This window comes from Equus przewalskii, chromosome 14 (genome assembly GCF_037783145.1).
Source record: "Equus przewalskii isolate Varuska chromosome 14, EquPr2, whole genome shotgun sequence".
In the NCBI taxonomy this organism is placed as follows: Eukaryota; Metazoa; Chordata; class Mammalia; order Perissodactyla; family Equidae; genus Equus; species Equus przewalskii.
Genome location: NC_091844.1, coordinates 19246687 through 19271467, shown reverse-complemented (window position 1 = coordinate 19271467; position 24781 = coordinate 19246687). Strand labels below are relative to the sequence as shown.

Sequence of the window (24781 nt, the reverse complement as noted above, 5' to 3'; positions counted from 1 at the left end):
CCCATTTATCCCCCTTCTTCCTCCTCCTGCCTCTCCCTTTCTCCCTCCCTCCCCCTTTCCTTCCTCCCTCCCTCTCTCTCTGTTTTTCTCTCCTACTCTTCTTCTTTTACATTTTTCCCTTATCTCCAGTTCTCTAATCTCTGACTCCCTTTTCTATGGTATCTGACATCAACAACAATCTGGTGTATATCCATTTTTGCCTTTCTCCATGCTTGAACAATTTTATACAGATGGATAAACACGTTAGGGGGCTGGCCCCGTGGCCGAGTGGTTAAGTTTGCGCACTCCGCTGCAGGCGGCCCAGTGATTCGTTGGTTTGAATTCTGGGCGCAGACATGGCACTCCTCATCAAACCACACTGAGGCAGCATCCCACATGCCACAACTAGAAGGACCCACAAAGAAGAATATACAACTATGTACTGGGGGGCTTTGGGGAGAAAAGGGGAAAAAAAACACATTAAAAAATACATATTTGGACATTTACTGTTTTTTTAATAGATATTATAAATCTTTTATAAGTATAGTACTCTCTTGCTTTTTACACTTAAAGATACATTGTGGAACTTCCTCAAAGTCAGATGATATTTCTATAAGACATTATTTTTAATAATTGCTTGGTATCCCATTGCATGAATATTCCACAATTTGTTAAATCATTCTCCTCTTTTGGGACGTGCAGGTTGTTTTGCGAATATTTACAATGGTCCTGCAAAATCATCATATTATCCTTCTGTACTAGTGCTTATATTCTTATGGGATAGAGTCCTATGATTGGTATTGTTTAGTTGAAGAGAAAAAAATCTATATATGTATTATTTTTTTCTTTTTGGTGAGGAAGAGTGGATCTGAACTAACATCTGTGCCCATCTTCCTGTATCTTTTATATGTGGGTCACCACCACAGCATGGCTTGATGAGTGGTGTAGGTCCATGCCCAGGATCTGAACCCACAATTCTGGGACACCAAAGCAGAGCACACGAACTTAACCACTATGCCACTGAGCTGGCCCCTATATATGTATAATTTTATTTAATTGACACATATTTTACTTAGGAACTGGGTTCTCAAAGAATGCTTATGTGTTGCCTAAACTAAATTTCACTTTCACCGTTACCCAGATGTTACTCTAATCTCCTTCACCCTTTCATTGCCTGATGTGGATGGGTGAGACGGCATCCTTGTGCAGCTTGCAATGAAGTTTTTTCTGTGTGATTAGAGTTAATTGAGTTCTGCTCCTCCTATCTGAGTTGCAGCATTCTCTTTATATTTTACTTCATTTTCTCCACATTTATCTATGTTTCATTGATCATCATTTTATGCTCATCATGTTGACAGCATTTTCCCCCATTTTCTTCCATTTTACTATTTTTTATTTTTGCACTTTACGTTTAAATCTTTCATTCATGTGAAATTTTCTTTGAATCTGATCTGAGGGAAGGAGCTAACTTTATTTTCTTCAAAATGCTTTAGTAGCACCATGTTTTTCCCACTGAATTAAAACACCACCTTGATCATGTGTTAAATTCTCATATAGAGTGAAATCTATTTATGAAATCTTGCTTCTTTTCTCTACTGATCTAACCACATGTTTTGATATCAATGGCTGCGTTTTAACAGGTGGAAGGCAACTTCTTCCTCACTATTCTGTTTTTTATGTCTTTCTTTTCTGTTTTAGATATTTATTCCTGCATACAAACTTTAAAATTTATCCTTCATAAATAAGTAATTCGTTTAAAAAGATAACTTTATATAGTTAAAGTTTACTTCTACCTCTGTCCCTCATCCATCCAGTTTCCTTCTTTAGAGGCAACCAAAAATAACAGTTTCTTGTGTGTCCTTTCAGAGATGTATTATGCTGTATAAGCCTAAAGCTAGCATACTAAACAAACTTTCTACCCCTTGCTTTCTTCATTTAACACATAGCTTGGAGATCATTTCATATCAGTTCAAAAGTTCTTTTTTATCAAGTCTTTTTATGACTCATAATACTCTATCATAGATGAATGCACCATAATTTATTAAGCCTCATATTTATAGATATTAGATTTTGAAATTAATATTTTTACAACAACAGTGCTACAATGAATAATCTTGTATATATGTCATTTCACACATGTGAGATTATATCTGTAGGCAGAATTCCTAGAAATGGAATTGCCAAGTCAAAACATATGTGCATTTGTAATTTGGGGTAGTAAATGTTGCTACACTAAAAGAAGAAAAATGGTATTTTGGAGTAGTTTTAATTTGCATTTCTTTTTTGAATAAGATTGAACATATTTTCATGTGTTTAAGAGTCATCATATTTCTTTGAATACACAAATCTTCGTGTCTTATTTTCTAGTTGGGTAGTTAGTCTTTTTCTTACTGATTTGATTTTTGTGAGCTTTTCATTTGTTAGGAAAATAAGCCTTTTATCTGTGATTAGCATTATAAAAGTTTTTAAGTTTTGTTTCTATTTCTAATTTTTATGTAGTTGAATACATATCTTCTGAGTTTTATGTAATACTTAGACCCTCCACTTAGCCAGGTTGTAAAAATAAAATTATCTAGTGGCTTCTTAAATACTTTTCTTTAAAAATTACTTTAAAAATTATTTTTAAGTGATGTCATCATCATGCCAGTGTGAGATACTCCCTTTGAGTCTACTCTTCAAACTATGAGTAAAACATCCATAACTCAACAAAGGCTATATTGCCCAACACACAAGAATGCTGGAGAGATCCAAACATGTGTACATACAAAGGTGGATGGATTGGAGCACATAGAGGAGCCCCATAGAAACAGTAGAGGCATGCACATGACTATGGCTTCCCACCAACTGTGGCTCCTGCAGCCACAGAGAACAAGACAGCAGCAGAGGCATACACATGACTCCAGCTTACTGACTAGGGCAGTGCCTGTGGCCACAGGGAATCAGGCAACAGTGGAAGTGGCATTCTGTGAAACTGGCTCCCTTCCTACCCTCCCCCTCTTCCCACCATGAGTGCAGTGCTTGCAACCCAGATGATCCCAGATGTGGCAGAGGCACCTGCCATCCCTGTGCCCCTAGTGGCAAAGCCGGAGACCACAGTGAGACTGGCAACAGTTGTCTCCAAAGGCACAGGCATTGACAGTGAGGGTACCTGCAACACCCCTAATAGAGACAGTGGAGGGTAGAAAGTGCCAATCCTCAAATATAGGCAGAGGCCATTAGGTAAGGGAAACCAAAAACTGATGCTATAGTGCCACTTACTGAAAAACAAAAGAAAGGCCTTTAGTTATCAATTGGTTGAATAGTTGGAATCAAAAGAAACAAAGCCATCCCTGAATAAGAAAAGTGTTTGCTATGATAAATGCACTGGCAGAGGAATAATTCATCAAACACCATGAAAAGCCACAGTAACATGGCATCACAAAAAGGAAATAGTTATTCTTTAGAAACCAAACATAAAGTCATAGAAGATTGTGATCTTCAAAATAGCTGTCATGAAGAAACTCAATGAGCTACAAAAAAACTCAGAAAGGCAGTTCAATGAGCTCAGGAATAAAATTAATGAACAGAAGGAATACTTTACCAAAGAGATTGAAACTCTAAAAAAGAACCAAATTGGAATTGTGGAGCTGAAGAACTTAATAAATGAGATGAAGAGTACATTAGAAAGCACTGGAAATAGAGCAGACCTTATGAAAGAGAGAATTAGTGAGCTTGAAGATGAAAACCTAGAAATGATGCAAGCAGAGAGAAGAGAGAACCAAAATTCTAAAAAATATAGAAGTTCTATGAGAACTATCTGACTCCATTAGAAAGGGCAACATAAGGATAATGGATATCCCAGTAGGAGAAGAGAGAGAGAGGGGAGCAGAAAACTTGTTTAAAGAAATAATAGCTGAGAAGTTCCCAGACCTGGGGAAGGAACTAGATATACAAATCCATGAAGTTAATAGAACACACAATTATCTTAATGCAAAAAGACCTTCTCTAAAACACATAATAAAATTGTCAAAAGTCAGCGACAGAGAAAGAATATTAAAGGCAGCCAGGAAATAAAAACCAATAACTTACAAGAGAGCTCCCCATTAGGCTATCAGCAGATTTCTCAGCAGAAACTCTACAGGCCAGGATAGAGTGGAGTGGTATATTCAAAATATTGGAAGATAAAAACTGAACCAAGAATACTCCAACCAGCAAAGTTATCCTTCAGATATGAAGGAAAAATAAAGACTTTCCGAGACAAACAAAAGCTGAGAGAGTTCATTGCCACTAGATCTGCCTTACGAGAAATGTTGAAGGAGCTCTCCTACCTAAGGCAAAAAGGCAACGGTACACAAAAATTTGAGCAAGGAGATAAATAGACAGACAGAATCAGAAAATTGCAACTGTATACCAGAATATGTTGGTAAGCACTTAATTATAACATAAAGATTAAAGGAAAAAGAAGCGTTAAAAATTACTATAACCACTTAAATTTGGTAACAAACTCACAAAATAAAAAGGGGTAAGGAAAGTGAACTAGTAAAGATAAGCCTTAAATGAAACATTAGAACAGATGGACTTAATGTGTGTGTGTGTGTATATATGCACATATATATGTAATGTGTATATATATATATACAATAAATATATAACATTCCTTCCAAAAGCAACAGAATACACATTCTTCTCAAATGCACATGGAACTTTCTCAAGGATAGACCATATGTTGGGACACAAAACAAGTTTCAATGAATTTAATAAGATTAAAATCATATGAAGCATCTTTTGAGAACACAACAGTATGAAACTAGAAATCAACTACAAGAAGAAAGCTGGAAAAGTCACAAATATGTAGAGACTAAACAGTATGCTACTAAACAACTATTAGGTCAAGGAAGAAATCAAAGGAGAAATCAAATATCTGGGGACAAATGAAAATGAAAATATGACATAAAATCTATGGGATACAGCAAAAGCAGTACTAAGAGAAATTTTTAGTAGTACAGGCCTACCTCAAAAAACAAGAAAAATGTTAAATAAACAATCTAACAATACACTAAAGTAACTAGAAAAAAAAGAACAAACAATGTCCAAAGTTAGTGGAAGGAAGGAAATAATAAAAATGAGAGCAGAAATAAATGAAATAGAGACTAAAATGTCAATAGGAAAGATCAATGAATCTAAGAGCTGGTTCTTTGAAAAGATAAACAAAATTCACAAACCTGTAGCTAGACCCACTAAGAAAAAAAAAAGAGATGGCTTAAATAATAAAATCAGAAATGAGAGAGGAGAAATTACAATGGATAACACAGAAGTAGAAAGAATTATAAGAGACTACTATGAAAAGCTGTATACCAACAAATCAGAAAACCTAGAAGAAATAGATAAATTTTTAGAATCATACTGATGTGGATTAAGGCTGCCCCAGCTAGAGAAGCCCAAGGTGACCTGGCCTACATGCCAAACTATACGACCCAGTGGACTTTTTTTATGGTATGAATTAGGACCGCCCCAGGGAGAGAAGCCCAGGGCATCCTCACCTACATGCCGATCTATATGGCCAGATTCGTATCTAAAGTTATATGACCGCACAGTAACCAGACCCCATCTGCACTGAAATCATTTAATGACTTTTTACATCATCTTTTCTTTTCTCCAGTAAAAATAAGTCACGTACCCATGCCTTATAAAATTAGCCCTAACCCTCAACTCGGGGCAGCAGCAGGAGCTCTGACTGCCGGTGGGTCTTGTCCCCACACACCAGCTCTGCCTGCCCATGGGTCCTGTCCCCATGCCAGCGGGGGCAGCAGCAGCTGCTCTGCCTATCCATGGGCCCTGTCCCCATGCCAGCGGGGCAGCAGAAGCGGCGGCAGCAGAAGCTCTGACTGACCATGGGTCCTGTCCCCATGCTATTCCACACTATTCTCTAAATAAAAGAGCACTACTGCCAGATCTTGAGAGTCTAAGAAATCTTTCTTTCGACTCCTCGGCTCACCGATCCCACATCAATACAACCTTCAAAAGCTGAATCAAGAAGAAATACAGAATATGAATAGACTTATCACTAGTAAAGAGATTGAAACAGTAATCAAAAACTTCCCAAAAAACAGGACTAGATGGCTTCTCTGGTGAATTCCACTAAACATTCAATGAAGATTTAATACAGATCCTTCTCAAACTGTTCCAAAAAAATTGAAGAGTAAACACTACCTAACTCGTTTTATGAGACCAAGATTATCCTGATACCAAAACCAGACAAGGACAATAAAAAAGAAGAAAATTACAGGACAATGTTCAGATGGACAGAGACACAGAAATCTCAACAAAATATTAGCAAACTAAATACAATACATTAAAAGGATCATACACCATGATCAAGAGGAATTTATTCTAGGGATGCAAGGATGGTTCAACATCCACAAATCAATCAGTGTGATACACCATATTAACAAAATGAGGAATAAAAATCATAGCCTCATCTCAATAGATACAGAGAAACCACTTGACAAAATCTAACATCCGTTTATGATAAAAGCTCTGAATAAATGGGTATACAAGGAAAGTACCTCAACATAATAAAGGCAATATATGACAAACCCACAGCTAACATCATACTCAAAGGTAAAAAACTAAAAACTATCCCTCCAAGAACAGGAACAAGACAAGAATGCCTACTCTTACCACTCTTATTCAACTATTGGAAGTCCTAGCCAGAGCAATTAGGAAAGAAAAAGAAATAAAAATCATCCAAATTGAAAAGGAAGAAGTAAAACTGTCACTATTTGCAGATGATGTGATTCTATATATAAAAAGCCCTAAAGAATCCATCACAAAACTATTAGAAATAATAAATGAATACAGTAAAGTTGCAGGGTACAAAATCAACATACAAAAATCAGTTGTGTTTCTGTACACTAGCAGCAAGCTAGCAGAAAGAGAAATCAAGAAAACAATCCCATTTACAATTGGAAAAAAAAAAGCTAGGAATAAATTTAACCAAGGAAGTGAAAGACCTGTTCACTGAGAGGCCGGCTCCGTGGCCCAGTGGTTAAGTTCACATGCTCCACTGTGGCAGCCCAGGGTTCGGATCCTGGGCACAGACATGGCACTGCTCGTCAGGCCACGTTGAGGTGGCGTCCCACATCCCACAACTAGAAGGACCTGCAACTAAGATATACAATTAAATCAGAATCTCCCAGCAGTAGGACTTGGCCATAAATATATACATTTTTAAACCTCCCGAGATGATTCCAACGTGCAGCCAAGATTGAAAACTACTAAGGTAAGGCAAAGATAGAAGATTCCCTGCAGGTCTGCAGTGTGACCATTAAGTGAGGTGGGGAGGCTGGGGCAGTGGGGAACAATCCTGATTCTGAGCACTAAATGCATTTTCTTATTCTGATAGTGAAAAATTATTCCCTATAGAGCAGTAAGTACAGGTACCTTCTTTGGTTGAAGAACCCTGCAGAATATACATGGACTCCTATGGTTACAGAGTAAGGTTGATACCATGTTAACCAACAGGTTTCTAAGACGGCATCCATGGTTGGTTATGTGGCTACGGAATTTAACCATGCCCATTGTCCCAAAAGTTGTCATCAGGGAGAGTTGCTGTTGGGGAAGTCAGTACACCTGTAACTATCCAAACAGAAGCAAAGAGAGAATCTCATGTTAGTGGAATACATGTGGCAGAGGGAAGATATGAGGGATAAGAAAGGCTGAAGGAGAAATGGGCAACTGTGTACAGGGGGTGTTTGGGGAGATAAAGCAGAAAAAAAAGAAAAAGATTGGCATCAGTTGTTAGCCCAGGTGCCAATCTTTAAAGAAGAAAAAAAAGACCTGTACACTGAAAATTATAAGACATTATTGAAAGAAATTGAAGAAGACACAAAGAAATGGAGAGATAGTCTGTGCTCATGGATTGGAAGAATTAACAATCGCATCCCCCAAGTCCTGACAATCAAAAATGTCTTCAGACATTGCCAGACAATGTTTTAATTTTGCAAAATTGTCCTAAATCAAGAAATATTGCTATAAGGTAATGAGTGAGTTTTTATAATTTTCAAGTACTCTTCACAAACTGTCCTGTTTTTGATAGCTGTACTGTATCGACTTTGTCATTACATGCCATACACAGCTAAGTGCATACTGCATGCCCACCACCATTTCTTTATTATGGTAAAATAGTACCTAACATAAAATTTGCCATTTTAACCATTTTTAAATGTAAAATTTAGTGGCATTAAGTGCATTCAAAATGTTGTACAACCATCACCACCATTCATTTCCAGAACTTTTTCATCACCTACCACTCACTTTAATGTTGGTGCCTCCCTGGTCAATTTGGTTATCTGAAGCTTGTTTTCTAGTAGATTCCCTAAGGAGGGGAGCAGTGTTCCCTGAGTTCTTGCATATTCATAGCACTTTGTTCCCTTTTCTCCACACCCTTGCCAACATTTGTTCTTTCTTTTTGATGATAGCCATTCTAACAGGTATAAGCTGGTATCTTATGGTTTTGATTTGCATTTCCCTGATGATTAGGGATATTGAGCACCTTTTCATATACTTGTTGGCTGTCTGTGTGTCTTTGGGACGATGTCAGTGCAGATCCTCTGCCCATTTTTTAATCAGATTGTTTGGGTTTTTTGCTATTGAGTTGTCTGAGTTCTTTATATATTTTGGATATTAACTTCTTATCAGATACATGATTTGCAAATATTTTCTCATATTTTGTAGATTTCCTTTTCTTCTTTTCTTTTCTTTTTTTTTTTTTTTTTTGTTTCAAAGGAAGATTAGCCCTGAGCTAACATCCACCGCCAATCCTCTTCTTTTTGCTGAAGAAGATCAACCCTGAGCTAACATCTGTGCCCATTTTCCTGTATTTTACATGTGGGATGCCTGCCACAGCATGCCTTGATAAGAAGTGCGTAGGTGCAGGCCTGGGATCGGAACAGGCGAACCCCCAGCCTCCAAAGCCGAGCGTGGGAACTTAATCGCTACACCACTGGGCCAGCCCTAGATTGCCTTTTCAATTTGTTGATGGTTTTCTTTGCTGTGCAAAAGCTTTTCTCCCTGGCTTAACTTGTTATTCTGGTCTGCATTCCTTTTCCACACCATTATATAACTGAGATCCCTCTACCCCCATCGCTGTAGCACCAGCTAGTCTTTTCCTGTCTTCAGGGAGTGATGCAAGAGGGATTTTTATCCAAAACCAAATATAATTTACACATATCTGAAACCTTAACAGCTGTTTCCTGTACTTATCCTCAAGGTTTTTTTCTCACTCCAGTATATAAGAAAGTAACTATCATGCTAAACTCCTAATGCTTAGAAACTTAAAACCATTATGATGAATTCATTTCTTTAGCTTATTATGTTGAAAGCTGGTTTTTACTGCCTTAACTTGAAATTAGATTAGCCTAAAATATTGTCACCATTTTTTTAGATCTCCAATCAGTTATGGCTATGGGAAGTGATTAATGACTTTTGGGTAGTGTGGGAGGTTTGGATGCTCCTTCCCACAGTAGCTGCTTTAGAGGATGGTAGGGGGTTGTAATGCACAATTAGTGGACATATGACTTCATGCCCCTGAGCCCTTTTATAACCTTATTCCTAAAAGTATTCATTGGTATTTAAAGTAAAGAATTAATGGAAACCAACTAGAAAAGTCTTAGTGGAGCAGTAGGCCGTGGACAGGCAATGGTGGTCGCTGCTGCACTGATTGTGGCTCCGATGGGAAATTAGTCCAGGGAGATCAATTTCCAACAGGAATAGAGTCCAAAGGGAGTGAAGCGTAAGACAGGTACACGTGAGTGTTAAAAAGATTAACATGTCTCTTATTCCCCAAAGCCAGTGCTAAAAGTCTACCAAGATCATAAGAAGCCAGAATATGTATATGACCAGAATCGACTTCAGTTAATGACTTCTGGAATCCTAAAAGCTCAAGGAAGCCCTAAGAAAAGAAGTTCTACCAAATCATTCGTCGGGTTTCCTGACCATCCAGGTGCAGTGAAAAAACAAAAGGTATAGTATTAAAGTGCTTAATTGATCCTTTTAACTTAATACTCGTTTTATATAGCATTGCTAACATGCATTTAACTCATAAGAATAGTGGCAAAATCTTTTTTTATCAGATTACATAATGGATTTGAGGAATACAGTATTTCTCAGTTCTTCCTGTTTGAGGAAAATTTGGACAGTAGAGAAAAATCATAAAGGAAACTTTCGACATCTGTGCAGTGTCTTCTGATCTTCTCTTATATGTTAAAAGAAGACATAATAGTGTTTTGAATGTTATTATAACTTTTATGAAATTCTTATCATTATTCCCCAGAATGTCAGTCTTTGAAGAACTTGGTGAAGGGTAATAAAATAGAAACTGAACCAGCTAGAAAGACAACTTCTGTAACGGGTGAGAGATGGAGAGTGGGGAAATTACCTTGCAAGGAATAAGTAAATAGTAGCTCTGGGGAGTAATCACCTATATGAACACCTGTAGATAATTAAACAAAGAAACAGAAGAGGAAGAAAATGTAGAGGACACATCCACAAGAAAAATATCAATAGGGCCGAGAATTCTCTGAGCTTTTTCTTGAGAGGCTCCTTCGAGGCTTGTTAGACATTTCAGTGCTAGTTACCTTTCAGGCTTTGGGCTAGAATGCTAGAAATGAAGAGTTGAGGACAAGCTCTGTCCTCGAGGATTTCGGAATCTGGAGGTGGGTGGATGGACATGTGAACTCTCAAGCACAGTGAGGTGTGATAAGAGCTCTCATTGGTCATTTAAGGTACCAAATAATGGAAAACTGAAGAGAAGGGATGCTCACACCGTGGTCAGGGGGTGGTCAGTGGAGGAAAAGCTACCCTAGGGAATTGCACTAGCCTTGGAGGAATGAGTGGAAAGTTAATAAGGCAGACAAGGTGGGAGAGTTGTGGGCTTGAGAAGCCAACTGGAAGGAGGCTCATCGTGGGTTTGGGTGAGATTGTCCTGAGGAATATCGTAGGATAAATTGTATGAAATTGCTAATTTCAGTTAATTTGGTTTCTGTGAAGTAGAAAGAGAGAACAAGCTATCTTAAATAGGGCCAGGAAAGATCTGATTGCCCATAAATTAACTAATTTGGTATAAAGTGGGTTTCAAGAGCTTGACTTTAAAGAGGAGAGAAATTGTATGTGCATCTGAATGAAGGGAGGGCACTGAAAAGGATTGTCAAGTTATGGGTTACGCTTAGTTATAGCTGTAACTAAGTGAAGAATTCAGTAAAGGGTTAAAGGTTGAAGAGACATGTGGAAGAAACGGGGTATCCCATATAAAAGGAGAAGGGTATTTATTCTCAGAAGAGGGTCATTTTTCTGAGTATTGATTTCTCAAAATGAGTTTAGAATGGAAATGCAACAATGAGGATTTCCTGGGAGATTAAGGAAGCAAGGAAGGAAGGGAGGGAGGAAGGAAGGAAGGAAGGAAGAGAGGAAGGAAGGGAGGAAGGAAAGTAGGAAGGAAGGAAGGAAAGAAAGAAGGAGGAAGAGAGGGAAGCTGGAGGCTTTGCTTCTGGTAATTAAGGAAGATTGACTTATCAAATTAGACTGGGGATTCATCATAGAGAAGTACTCAGGTGTTCTACACTTCATGGATAAATGCTTCCTTTATCCTCCCCTACACCCTGCCAATCTGAACTTACGCGACTACTTACATTGATTGAATCACGTCTTCCCACTGAGTTGCATAATTAGAAATAAGTACTCAGATGAAAATGTGTAGGCCCATTGTTGAAGAAATCTTTCACTTAGAATGCAGTAAAACTTTTCGAAGGGCATAATAAAGAAAATAAATGCATTTTCTGGTAAAATATTAATAGTCTAGCCTCAAAAAAATATTAAAGCTGACTACAGCCCTTGTTGAAACATTGGGACAAGGCGATGTGTATTTTCTCTGGTTCTGAGTATCTGGTTTGGCCTGTTCTTTTACATCAGAAAACAGTGCCCTTGCTGCTATCCCTGGCTAATAGGTGAAAGAAGCACATTTTATCTTTTGAGTTAAAAGATGTATTCCCTTCAGCTCTGAACTCACCAGGATTCTCCTATGCAACAGGGTATGTTTAATCAGAGTTGGAGAATAAGGATCCCTGTGAATACAAACTTTCTGGGGAAGTTGTTCCACAGAGCTGGTGGTAATAAATCTCCTGTAGAAATGGCAACCTCTGTTAGATATGCTAACAGGCAATAAAGATATCATTTATATGTTTACATCAATTATTCAACAAAGCAGGTCTGTGATGGCGATTCTTTTATCTTAAAACCAGTTTCCCTGGTACTGTCAGAGAGACAAGGCGATGACCATTGGAGTCAGTGTCCAATTTCCCCAAACACAGTTATCACCCTCCTCAACGGGACAGAGAATGTGTGTGATATTGCCCCAAAGTTTATCGAGAAGGAACAAAGGAGTGTAGGTGGCACTGAGAGTGCAGACAGGGGGACCCGGGGATTCGAGCAAGGCTCACCACGTTGGGGACTTAGCCTTGATGTTCCAAGTGTGGTCTGTGGGCCAGCAGCATCCGCATCTCCTGGGAGCAAGTTAGAAATGCTGAATCTCAGATTCCACCCCAGACAGACTGACAGAATCCGTATTTCAACAGGTAATTTTAACCCGGGTAATTTATATGCACATTTAAATGTGAGAAGCACTGGTCTACAGGACAGGCAATATTGAGTTAATAACTCCAATGCTTCTCCAAGGCTATTACATACTGATCTCCAATACTGAATCACCCTTCACATTCACAAAAACAGTAGGTTATTACGAGTTACGAGAACAGCTGTCTAAGATTTCACTCAGGGAGAAGCATCAAGGTTGTCAGAACAAGGTGAGGAGATGGAGGGGAGAGGCCACAGTCAGGATCATGTGCAGAGCCAGGAGTGGTGAGCTCCTGCAGGGAGTATTTTGATGTAATAAACAATGAGTTAAAGGAGAGCAGAAGGCGATGGGAGCTGATGCTGGGCTATTTTGTGGGAAGGGGATGGCCATCTGGATAGGGAGTACCAAGAGGGAACATCACTGCCTAACAAAAGTTCAGAAATTTTCAGTTCCAAAATGCTTGCCTTTGAGCCCTGGACAGCTCAGGCAGTATAGTAATTAGTCCTTGAGGTTAATGTTTTGTCACTTTTTTATAGCTTTTTTTCCTGCAAAAACTCATTTTTTAAAAACATTGCCTTTGTTTCTATCCCGCAGCCCTCTGCTGAGGTGTTCTCTCCCACTCCTCCTAAAGTGCCACATACCAGTATTGGAAGAAGAGGTCTCTACAGGGCCAGTTCCTCAATTTACCCTACGTACATTTTCCACGATCAGGAGGAAGTTGTTAAAGCCAACATTTGTAATCCCTTGCAAATCATTAAAATAATACGTGAAAATGAACATCTTGGATTTCTTTATATGGTTCCTGCAGTGTCAAGGTCTTCCATTGAATACGATACATATAACCTGAAGTAAGTTATCTTTTATGGAGGAATTTATTTAACAGTAAAAGTTACAAATAAGATTGTAAATGTTATCTGTAATTGATTGCATATTAATAATAAATATAATCAAATATAATTTTGATTATCACCCCAGTGATAAATGAATCTTAATCACAATAATTTTATTTATTTTTTCCATTTATCTTTCCTTTATTTACAGACATTAATTATTTTATGGAGTAGTATGCTGTTGTGTTTCTCATTTGTTTATATCATGTAATGCCATTTACTTTTAATCAGTATTACAAACATATTTTTGATATTTTGTGATTACTGAGAAAAGAAGATGGCAATGTATAAAAATTAGATGGTGCATGATTTGTTTTAGTTATTTCAGTTTTTCTTAATAGAGTAAAAATAAGGATTTTTTTTGAGTAAAATGAGCTTGATCACTTAGGATATTTATATAGATTAATAACACATGCACACACACCACACATACTTTCTCTGTACTCTTGCTTAACACACATTTGTTGTTGATACAGAGTTGCATAAATGGGAGTCTGTGAATTGTTTTAAAGTTAATCACAATAGGTAGTAGGACTTAAAGATGATGCTGGCTTTCCTCCATTGCTGTTTAGTTGGGCTGACAGCAGTTGTTAAAATGGTCTTTCCTTGAAGTTGATAATAGTTTAGCTTTGCCACCAAATTCTTTGAGCTACCTTCTCCTTTTTCTGCTGGTTAGGAAGATAAAAGGACCTTCTAGGGATTCTCTTATTCTTCCTTACTTAGCACTGTAGTTTTGGTTGAGTCAGATACAGGACAGCTCTCCTGCTGGGGAGAAGGGGGAGAGAAGGAAAACATTTTGATAAATTTTAAAATGATACATTTATTATAAATCTGAAAGAGCTTAACAGAGTGAAACATAATTTACAGAAAGAACAGAGACGCATGTGAAAATCCAATCATTGAGCATAATGAATCGAGCACCTACTCTGTGCAGGAACTGTTCTCTGTGCCAGAGATATATTAGTGAACCATCAGATCAAAATTGCTGTCCTCATAGAGCTTACATTTTGTAGAGGGAATGATACATGAGTAAATTATATAGAATGCTAGAAGTGATAAGTTTTATAGAAAAAAATAGAATAGAGCAAAGAGGATTGGGAGTTCTGGGGAAGAGGTTGTGAATTAACTGGGGTTGTCAGGGTGAGCCTCACTGAGAAGCTGGCATTGGAACAAGGACCTGAAGAAGAAGGAGTGAATTATGTGCTGGTGGGAAGAGAGAAGAAGAGCATTCCAGACAGCAGGAAAGTGAATGCAAAGATCCCAGGCATGCCTGGCACATTCAAGAAGCGAAGAGGAGGCTGGTGTGGCTGCAGTAGAGTGAATGAGAGCAAGGGAACAGACCACCAAGGGGCTTGCTGGTAAGGACATTAGCTTTTACTCTGAGAAAAATGGAGAACCGCGGAAGGATTTCGAACAAAGTGTTATGATCTGAATTACAGTTTGAAAAGGACCACTCTGGCCACTGTATAGAGAATAGACTTTTGAGGAGCAAGGGTTGAGACAGGAAGACTGATTAGAAGGCTGTAATGATTCAGGTGAGAGATGCAGCAGTTGGTAGTGGTGGAGGTGGAGAGAAGTAGGTGAAATTCTGGAAATAATTTGAAAGTCAAGCCAACAGGATGTTTTTAATGGACTGTATGCAAGGTGGACAACCAGAAAGGAGTCCAGATGACTTTGTGATTCATTTGACTGAGCAAGAGGAAGGGTAGAGTTGCTGTTAACTGAAACACAGAAGATTGGATGGAATGGATTTGTCAGGGAAAAATATTAGTTTGGGTTTGGACATGCTAATTTTGAATGCTAATGATAGAAGAGGAATGGAGTGGTAGATAAAAGGAGAATTGGGGGGCCGGCCTGGTGGTAGAGCAGTTAAGTTCGCATGTTCCGCTTTGGTGGCCCAGGGTTCAGCGTCCGGATCCCGGGTGTGGACCTACGCACTGCTTGTCAAGCCATGCTGTGGTAGGCATCCCACATGTAAAGTAGAGGAAGATGGGCACGGATGTTAGCTCAAGGCCAGTATTACGCAGCAAAAAAGAGGAGGATTGGCAGCAGATGTTAGCTCAGGGCTAATCTTCCTCAAAGAAAAAAAAAGGGAGAATTAGGGTCAAGAATGTTGTTGGGTTTTTTTAAGATGTAAGAAATAGCTTGTTTTAAGATGGGAGAATTAATATATAATGGACTTTAAAGCCCTTTGACGTAAAAACAAAAATCCTTTTAATAGTATAGTCATTCCACCACTACCTTACTACTTCTTTTTCTAGTTCTTTATAAGCTTTTGGAGAGGAGGTTATGAGTCTTAAATGGACACTGATGGAAAAAAATGGTTTATTTGCTGATTTTTTATAACGCCCTTACTGATTAATATGTGAAATGTTTTCGTAGCTTTCTCTTCTTAAAAACATCATCCAATAACCCAGATATCAAGGAGTGCCATTTGTGATATTCATTCCCTGTTATAAGAGGAGTCACATTTGGCCAAATATGAAATTGATTCACATCTGTTTACCAGCACAAGGTGAAGTCATGAAGATGAGTATGGAAACTGTGATTTTGTTCCATTTTGGAAATTAACTGTATTTCTAGGCTAGTGAGCCTTTCTACTAGGAGAACTGAGTTGATGTTTTATTTTTTGTTTTTGATTTTTTTGACTAACAATAGTGATGCTTGATAGTAATATGCAAGGTTTCCTTTAAGAAGATATTGTTGGAATCACTGTTTGTTATTCTATCACGTCTTAGGGTTGATGTTAAATTTTCCTCTGTAGCCTGAACTCTAACTATTATAAACCTAATGAGTAAAGACAATTATTTGGATGCCACATGGTTGGAAGCGCCTAAATTGGAAGTTAAAAGTAGTAAATACTGGGTCAATGAGATGAGGACATGCTATACTAAACTTATAAAAGTAATACCATAAAATTTAATGTCTTCACATAGTGTTTAAGTGTAGTAAAATACATTGAATGTGTTTTTTTCTACAATGTTTACTCTATCATGGTCCCTCTAGATGAGAAAATAGTTCCATTTTGCAAATGATTCAACGTTGCAGATTTAGTGAAGGATAGTTCTTGGTTTCACAACTGGGTTACTTAACTGACATTTGAGCACTTGAATGAACTTAATAAAAAATTTTAAGAGCTGCCTGAAAATATATTAACACGTACTAACAAAGATTAGGAATTCAAAGCAAAAACTCATCTCTGGAAAAGTGATATTTAAAATGGTTCTCTAGTGATTTTGAGTCATTGTTATGAATGTAAACCCTAAAGAAATATTATTAAGTCAAACAGAGTAACATCTGTCTGTGAGAGCAAGCTTCACCATTGTTTCTGAAATGCATCATATGGAAATGTTTGATTAGATTTTAAATCAATTTGCATTATCACAAGAAATTTCAACACTGCATTTATCAAAGGAAAAGCTGTTAGACTTACCTTTGGTGCATAATTTCAACAGAATAAGTTATCCAGATTCTGGTTAATGGGAAACTGGTTTTCCATCTGTGAGAGACAAAGCAATAAATCAACATCTGCCATTTGCTGTCTCCTACTTCCATAAACAATGTTCCTCAGCAGTGGTGACTATCAAGAACTTGAACAGACCATTCATCATGTTGGTTAGAAATGCAAGTAGCTGCCTCAAAAAAGTTATGGTCACCGCTGTGGTTGCTTATGAGCTAGATTTTATTTGGAAGTTTTACCAAATTCAATATTGAATGTTTCCCTGAATACCTTGTGTTTTATTTTTCTTACTATAATATAAAGAAATGGTAATTAACGTCTATACCAGTGTTCCTTATGAAATGTTACCATTGTATGGGTGTGTTAGAACATGCAAAGTTTGGGCAGCATTGCCCTAGAGGATTTTAGGCCAATTTTCTCTTGCGTGAGTATCTGACCTTTGGTTAACCCTGAAGCTTTGTTCCCCTGGTAACCTAATAAGAGTAGAATGTCGATTGTTTCTAGGCAACACTGCTTATGATAAAAATGATCCCTGATTGCTAAATTGTGTCTGCATTGGGAGGAACTAAAAATGAATGGTAAACACCTGATGGGGAGCTTTGGCCTTGCAATAGTGCAGCAAGTCTTTTTCTGGGCATGTCTCTTGCAGGAACCCTGAAATCTATGCATATAGAGTTATTGCCAGAGATATTGGCTCCTGTGGGTAATAAGGCTTTTAAGCCAGAATAGTTTCCACACCCACCCAATGTGGATCTCATCTTCTTGAATCTGAGTTGTCACCTGGGGAGAGGATAGCTCCCGGGTAGCTTTTAGATTGTCAGAGACTCCCAGGGAAAAGGGAGGCTTGCTGCTGCTCTGCTGGCAGGAAGTAGTTCCTGTCCTATGTCCTTCTAAGTAGATGGGTGCCAAATATAGTCTATGAAAATCTTGAGTCTGAACATTTAATTGAATCTAAGATGATCCCCTGCTGGGGCAATATTTAAGTATTTATTTTTCATGCTGGTGTAAAAGGAGCCACTGTCAGTGTCAGACAATTCCTTCCCTAGCAGGTGAGGGATTTTTTTCCATTTGTCTATGGAAACTCTCTTCTCACTATTATATTAATTATATCTGTCCATGTTTTGCTATTTTTTGTTTTGGTCATTGAAATAGAAACTTGATCACACTGAGAAGAAACTGTGGGTGTTTCTATAAGGCCATAGTGTGGTACCAAGTCTTTGAAATGTAATGGGTGAGTACTGTAACATGATACTACAAACACCAACTCGTAGCATATGCAAAACATTGTTCCAAATTCTTTAATTCATTTAATCCTCATAGCAACTCTCTAATGTAGGTAGTATCGATATATCCATTGTACCAATGAGGAAACTGAGGCAGAGTTGAGTAACTTGACCAACTTCACACAGCTACTCGAATTGTGGGGCTGGGATTCAGACCCAAGTAGTTGTACTTAAGAACCCGAGCTTTCATGCACTGTGCCTAATGTACTTGTCCTCATAATGACAACTACTGCCATTTGTGTCACACACTGTGCTAAGCATTGTGTTGAGTGCTTCCTGTATATCTATTTCATCCTCAAAAGAGTCCCATTAGAGAGGCACTCTCCACAGTTGAAAGATGGGACAATTGAGTAGATACATTAAGAACTTTGCGATTTGATATTTTTTTGTGGTTTGCAGATAGGAAATTCAGAATAATGTCTGATGCTTGCATCTTTCAATGCTATAATTTAATCTTCTGTGCAATGTCGATTTTAAAGCTATTAGAATTTAATGGATAAGTCAGGATGGATGGCAGAGTCCTCCCCAAGTCCTAAGCATCTTATCATCCATGGAAAGCCAAAGAAAGGACACAGTGTCTTCTCTACGTCAGCGTTTCCCAAAGTGTATTTCCAGGAACGTTAGACTGAGTGATTTAATAGATGGATGGTAAAAAAAAAAGAATTGTTCTGTGATCATGTAAATTTGGGAAACATTAAGTTGAATCACTTGTTCTCCTCCTGAGAGGCTTTGCCCTCCAGGAGACATTTGGTGATGTCTGCAGGCATTTTTGGTTGTCAAAAACTGGAGAGGATGGTGCTACTGGTAGTAAGTGGGAAGAGGCCAGGGATGCTACTAAACAGCTGACAGTGCACAGGATGGCCCCACACAAGAAAGAATTACCTGGCTTGAAATGTCAATAGTGCCGAGATTAAGAAACCTTAAGTTAAATACAGAATGCTCTTTACACGTTTCTTTCCTGCATAACCAGGGAACCCTTTCTTGTGTGGTATCTGCTGGGATTAGGATTCTGTGAAACCTAGTTACATGACTTGGGCTTTTAGGACCATATAGACATCTGCGCTAGGCTCAGGCCATATTACTTTCTAAGTGATCAAGTCAGTTCTCAGGTAGTTTCTAGGCCTGTTATGTTAAAAGTATTTTTTTTAGGCAGCTTTTAGAATTTCAAACTAAAGGTATTCTGTCCTTTCAGTTAGATTACATGTTTAGTGTGCTAGAACAGAAAACACACAGAAATGCCAGCTTGGAACTTTCTAAAATGGCAGCATTCTAGTTTACATGTGAGGTCATAATTATAAAAAACTTTATAATGAGGTGTATATGTTATGTAATGAGGAACAGATCACTTTGGAGCCACATTATCAGAAACCTCACCAGGTTACCTAACACAATAGCAATTTTCTTGGGCTAGGCCATGAAGAAATTTAAATCTAATAAGTCAAAGTCAAGTCAGCAAGTGGAAACACTATAGACCCTTAGGATTTTCACTGGGAATCATCAAAACTTCTCAGCTTTAGATTGTCTCCCTACCTTTCCTTCAAATGCACACAAACACACACACACACACAAACACGCATACACCCACCTTGGCACTGTTCTGGATCCATGACAATCTGGTGTATGATGATTTCATTTCATACAACAATTTGAAGAACCTAGAGCAGTGGTTCTCAGCCTTGGCTGCTAGTTAAAATTGCCCAGGCCCCACTCCCAGAGATTTATTTAATTGGTTTGCGGTGGAGCCTGATCAACAACATTTCTATGAAACTCATCAGATGATTCCAAGATTCAACCAGAGTTGCACACTGTCGACCTAGAGCAATGGTTCTCAAGCAAGCCCTAAAGCACTTGTTAAAACACAGATTGTTAACCCCCCAGAGTTTATGATTTCAGTGAGTCTGGACTGGGGCCTGGGAATTTGCAATTCCCAAGTGATGCTGCTGCTGCCACTCCAAGGACCATACATTGAGAAGTACTGGCCCCAGAGCACTTTCTTATTGAAGAAACTTGGAAGTTTCCTCTTAGTTATATTTTTGTTTAACTTTCTAGGTAAAAAGGAGTTCCTTATCAGATATCTTACCATTTCTGGTTAATCAAACCAGAAGCAAAACAAGCCATTTCTTTTCTCCAGTTTAGGTTAGATCTAGAGTCACATTGAATCATGACATTGACCACCATCGTATAGATTGAGGTTTATAAATGCAGAACTCAGGAAATGGCTAATTTCTTTCCAGGCACTTGCTTGCTTACCTTTGTCAAAAAAATATGTTCAAATCATGACAGTTAAAACTGTATAGTAATGAAACTGAGAGAACTTAGATTTTAGTAGGGCCACGTGAGCTCATCTAATCCACCCCACTACTTTAAAGCAAGTAAGGAATTACTCTCTTGCTTGTAGAAGTCAGAAACTTGAAAGAAATGAGAGGACGGAACAGGGTGGACAAGGACACATGCATGCATTCAAGCACGGCCTACAATGTTCATGATCAAGAAACCAGCCTGGGGGCTGGCCCCGTGGCCGAGTGGTTAAGTTCTTGCACTCCGCTGCAGGCGGCCAGTGTTTCGTTGTTTCGAATCCTGGGCACGGACATGGCACTGCTCATCAAACCACGCTGAGGCAGCATCCCACATGCCACAACTAGAAGGACCCACAACGAAGAATATATAACTATGTACTGAGGGGATTTAGGGAGAAAAAGGAAAAAAATAAAATCTTTAAAAAAAAAAAAGAAACCAGCCTGACTAGACAGGGCGATTTGTGTGGACAGAGGAGGAACCAATATGAGACAGGAGCAGATGGCCACAAACACCTGGCAGAATAATTTGGGTTAATGATGTAAGTGATAGGAAGCTATTCAAAGTTCTTGAGCAGAAGGGTCTCATGAGACAGTATAGTCATGTGTCACTTAAAGACAGGGATGCGTTCTGAGAAATGCATCATTAGGCGATTTCATCACTGTGCAAACACCATAGAGTGTGCCTACTCTAACCTAGATGGTTCAAACTACTACACACCTAGGTTGTATGGTACTGATCTTGTGGGAGCACCGTGGAACACGCGGTTCGTCACTGACTGGATGTCATTAGGTGGCGCAGGATTGCATTCGGCTGGTGAACTGATTTAAAGATGAGCAGTGCATTTTCAGTCACAGCAAGGTGTAACAACAGACAGAGCTGCTGTTTTAAATAACAAATCACACTGAGATCTTACTGTTTTGGAAAATCAAGGAATTCTAATAGGAGAAATAATTTTTTTTAGAACCCCAGTAGGTTTCCTTTGAATTATATCTGAAATGGCCAATGACAGGACAATTTATGATCTACCACAAGGGCCGTGAAATTCTCTCACTCCACATGACACATCCTTTTAGAAATTAATAGAAGTCTTGAAGTGTCAATTTCATTTCAGATGGAGAGAGACCGGTTCTACAGTAAAATAATTTAATGAGGGTTTCCTTGATTCTACATTAAACAGCAAGAAAACACTACAGGGTTTTCCCCCCCAGTAAAGCGTAGTTAAATGTAATTTTATTCAAGGCATTCATCTCAGCTTGATTCGTCACCTATCCAAGGGTCTCTGTTTAGTTGATTGGATCATAAAGTCATCTTCTTTGTTAGCAAAGTAGGAATTTTATAGCACAGCACTTGAACAAATGAAGTTCTCTTTTTAGGTCTTAAAGGAAGCCTAATTTTTCTGATTATTTCCTCAAAGAAAGGCCTTGATGGAACAAACATTCAAAGCAACTATCTAGGAGGCAGCTGAAATTTGAGGCTGAATCCCCAATGCCGAAAAATGCTGACTAGGCAGTCGTCAGCGTAGGAGTGGTGCACCAACTTCTGAAATGGATGAGCACAACTCCTGAAACGGCAGAGTGTGCAGAACGAAGCACAGAAGTCCAAGGGGTTTATCTCGGGGGTAATCCCTCAGTACTGAACTGGAAAGTCTAAGAATAGGATTGCAGAGAACTGTGCATAGGCCCTCTTAATCTTGCAAAGCTCTTCTTGATCCTGCTGCCCCTTCTACCTACCAACTAGATTGGGCTTGAAGGAAGTCCCTGCTGATCTTTGAGAGCATAATTTCATTAGAGTAGTGAGAAACAAGACTGGTTTTCGGAAACTTTAAGAAGGAATGGATGGGGAGGATATGGCCAACTGATAACACGCCATTATAAAGGAAGTTTACGAGAGGAAAGAAGACGTGGGATTTCAAGTTCAATGGACACCAGGGTGAAGAAAAACTTTCTACAAGTAAAAGAGAAGTTCTACACATTTTTAGATGCAGAGGAAAAGTAGCCAAAAGCCGGGAGAGTTAGAAAAAAGTGAGGTGAAACCTCTCCATCTCTGTTTGGAGGAGAGCATGAGAGATACACTCAGGTGTGGTTAACACAGGATGATGATTTCCAAGTGAAGGTACCAGAGAGAGCTCACCTGTCAGCACTCGGTTGTTGTTGTTGTTTGTTTGTTTTCAAATAAAGTTCAGTGGTTCACAAACATTATTGTGCATCAGAATCACCCAGGGAGCTTGTTAAACTAGAGTCTTACATATGGGAGTCCCATGTGTAAAGATTCTGATTCTGCGTTCTACCAGGAAATCTAGATTCTTAATAAGCACCCCAGATGATTTTGATGCTAGCAATCCAATCTTTGAAAAAGACTCTCGTGTGTTCATTTGCTCTATGGAGAGTAGAGATGTGTACAAGAGGAAAAGGCTTACGGCCTTGAGAATGAGGATCTTGAATAGGTAGGAAAATATAAATAAAAAGGATTTCGAAGTAGCACTCACAATCAATAAGTTAAAATTCAACATCGTGGACCACACCTGTCCCCTTCTAGAAGAACGTTTAGTAGCAGATAGATCCACACAGCAAGTTTTCCAGACGTGCACCAGGGCTGGGGTGAGCTGTTCGTTCTTGTTTGGTTGGTTTTATGACTGTTGTTAATAAAACATCTGAAGCTGATTACAGTTTCAGAGACAAGTTGAAATTTCACATTTGGGAGGGAATCCCTTCAAGAATGTCTTAATTAGCTGTTGACAAATACAAAAGGAAAAACTGTTTTCCATAAGCCTCACCAGGAACATGCAATACCTGGCATTTTTCTAGACATTTCTGATGTGAGTTAATTAGAACACAGGCAAAAAGTCAGGTAGTGGAATCAGGTTAAAGCTGAGCAGCTTGCAGTTTTTCCATAACAGCACTGAAGGGGAGAACAGCCCTTAGGGTTAGCTCTCAGACTCTCTGCCCTCCAAGCACCTTCAGCCCCCAGCGTCCCTTGTGTGCTTACAGAAGCAGTTCTGGGTTTTGGTTTGCTTTCATTCTGGTCCTGTGTGCCCCAACTTTAAAAATGTTTTTTTACTTAGTTTTATTAAAACAAAAATAGAAATTAAAAACTAAAAATGATTTATTTCAGTGGTTCTTAGTTTTTTGATTAACAGACCCAAAGCATATGAGAATTTTGTTTCAATTCCTTAAAAACTTATACATTTGTACATAAATTTATTTACGTACAACAGTTTCAGGGTTTTCACAGATGACCTGAAAGCTGTGCTAAAGGACCATGATCTCCAGGTTCAGAGCTAAGGACTAGAAGAGAACATAGATGTGGGAAACAGTTGGTTTCCACTGGAGTGTTCCTGTCTAATATTGGATAGTACATATAATTTTTGCATAGTTTTAACACAGAAACAATTTGGGGGGTTGTTTTTGCACTTAACCTTTATCTTATTATTCTAAACTACTGTAGACTCTTCATAAATTTTATTTTCCTAAATTCCTAAATATATTTTAATGACTTGCTATATCATAATATATTTCACATTTGTTCTATTATTGAATATTTAAGTTGAATCCAACATTTCAATGTTATCACTAAAATTACAGAAAATACATTTGTGCCTTAGGCAAGTTCTAATTTTAAGAAATTTTAGAGAATCAGCCTTTTCTGTTCTCATTACTTTGCTCCGTCTCATATTTCTACTCCTTTTTTTATCCCATTCTTGCTTTTCTTCTTTGCTTGATCTGTTTCCTATTGTGCATAAGGTTGAAGAATGCCCTTGTGACAGCTGAAAAAGGGATATTTTGAAATAAACAATTTCTCAATAATGATTATTTTGTTATATGATAAATTGGACTTTTTTTTAGCTTAAGCTGGATCTTGGTTCTAATCTTATCTAATTCATATTTTCTTGCTTTGATCTTTCCCATAATTCTGTCAATACTGAGTAGTATAAAACTCTTTTACACTATTATTATTGAATAGTTTCTAAAGAGTTAATAATAAATAAAAACTTATTTCCAGATAGCTTTCATATAGGACTGTTACATTTTAAAAATCTCTAATTGATTTGTTTTTGTAAAAACCATGTAACTGAAATTATTGAGCATATTGCCAAGGTTGTGAAATCTTTAAGAGCTCTAACAAGTCCGCTTGTTGTTAAAAAGCAGGTATCCCTCCTTTTCTTGAGTAGTTTATTTGATCTAAAAGTAGTTTGTTTGAATTTTTTAAAATTTTAAATAATGTTTTTTTTCCATAAATGTTTTATCTCTTTAAAACAAAAAAGTAA

General features: G+C 38.1%; 1 protein-coding gene across 4 annotated transcripts in view; it reads left to right on the top strand.

The window, feature by feature from the left end:
* DNAH6 (dynein axonemal heavy chain 6) overlaps positions 1–24781 on the top strand; it is a 257763-nt gene that overhangs the window by 3996 nt on the left and 228986 nt on the right. For all 4 annotated transcript variants that reach the window (XM_070573711.1, XM_070573712.1, XM_070573714.1 and 1 more), the window contains exons 3-4: positions 9808–9981; positions 13181–13434. In XM_070573711.1, coding sequence (XP_070429812.1) covers positions 9808–9981; positions 13181–13434 — 428 coding nt within the window. The remainder of the gene's footprint in view (positions 1–9807; positions 9982–13180; positions 13435–24781) is intronic.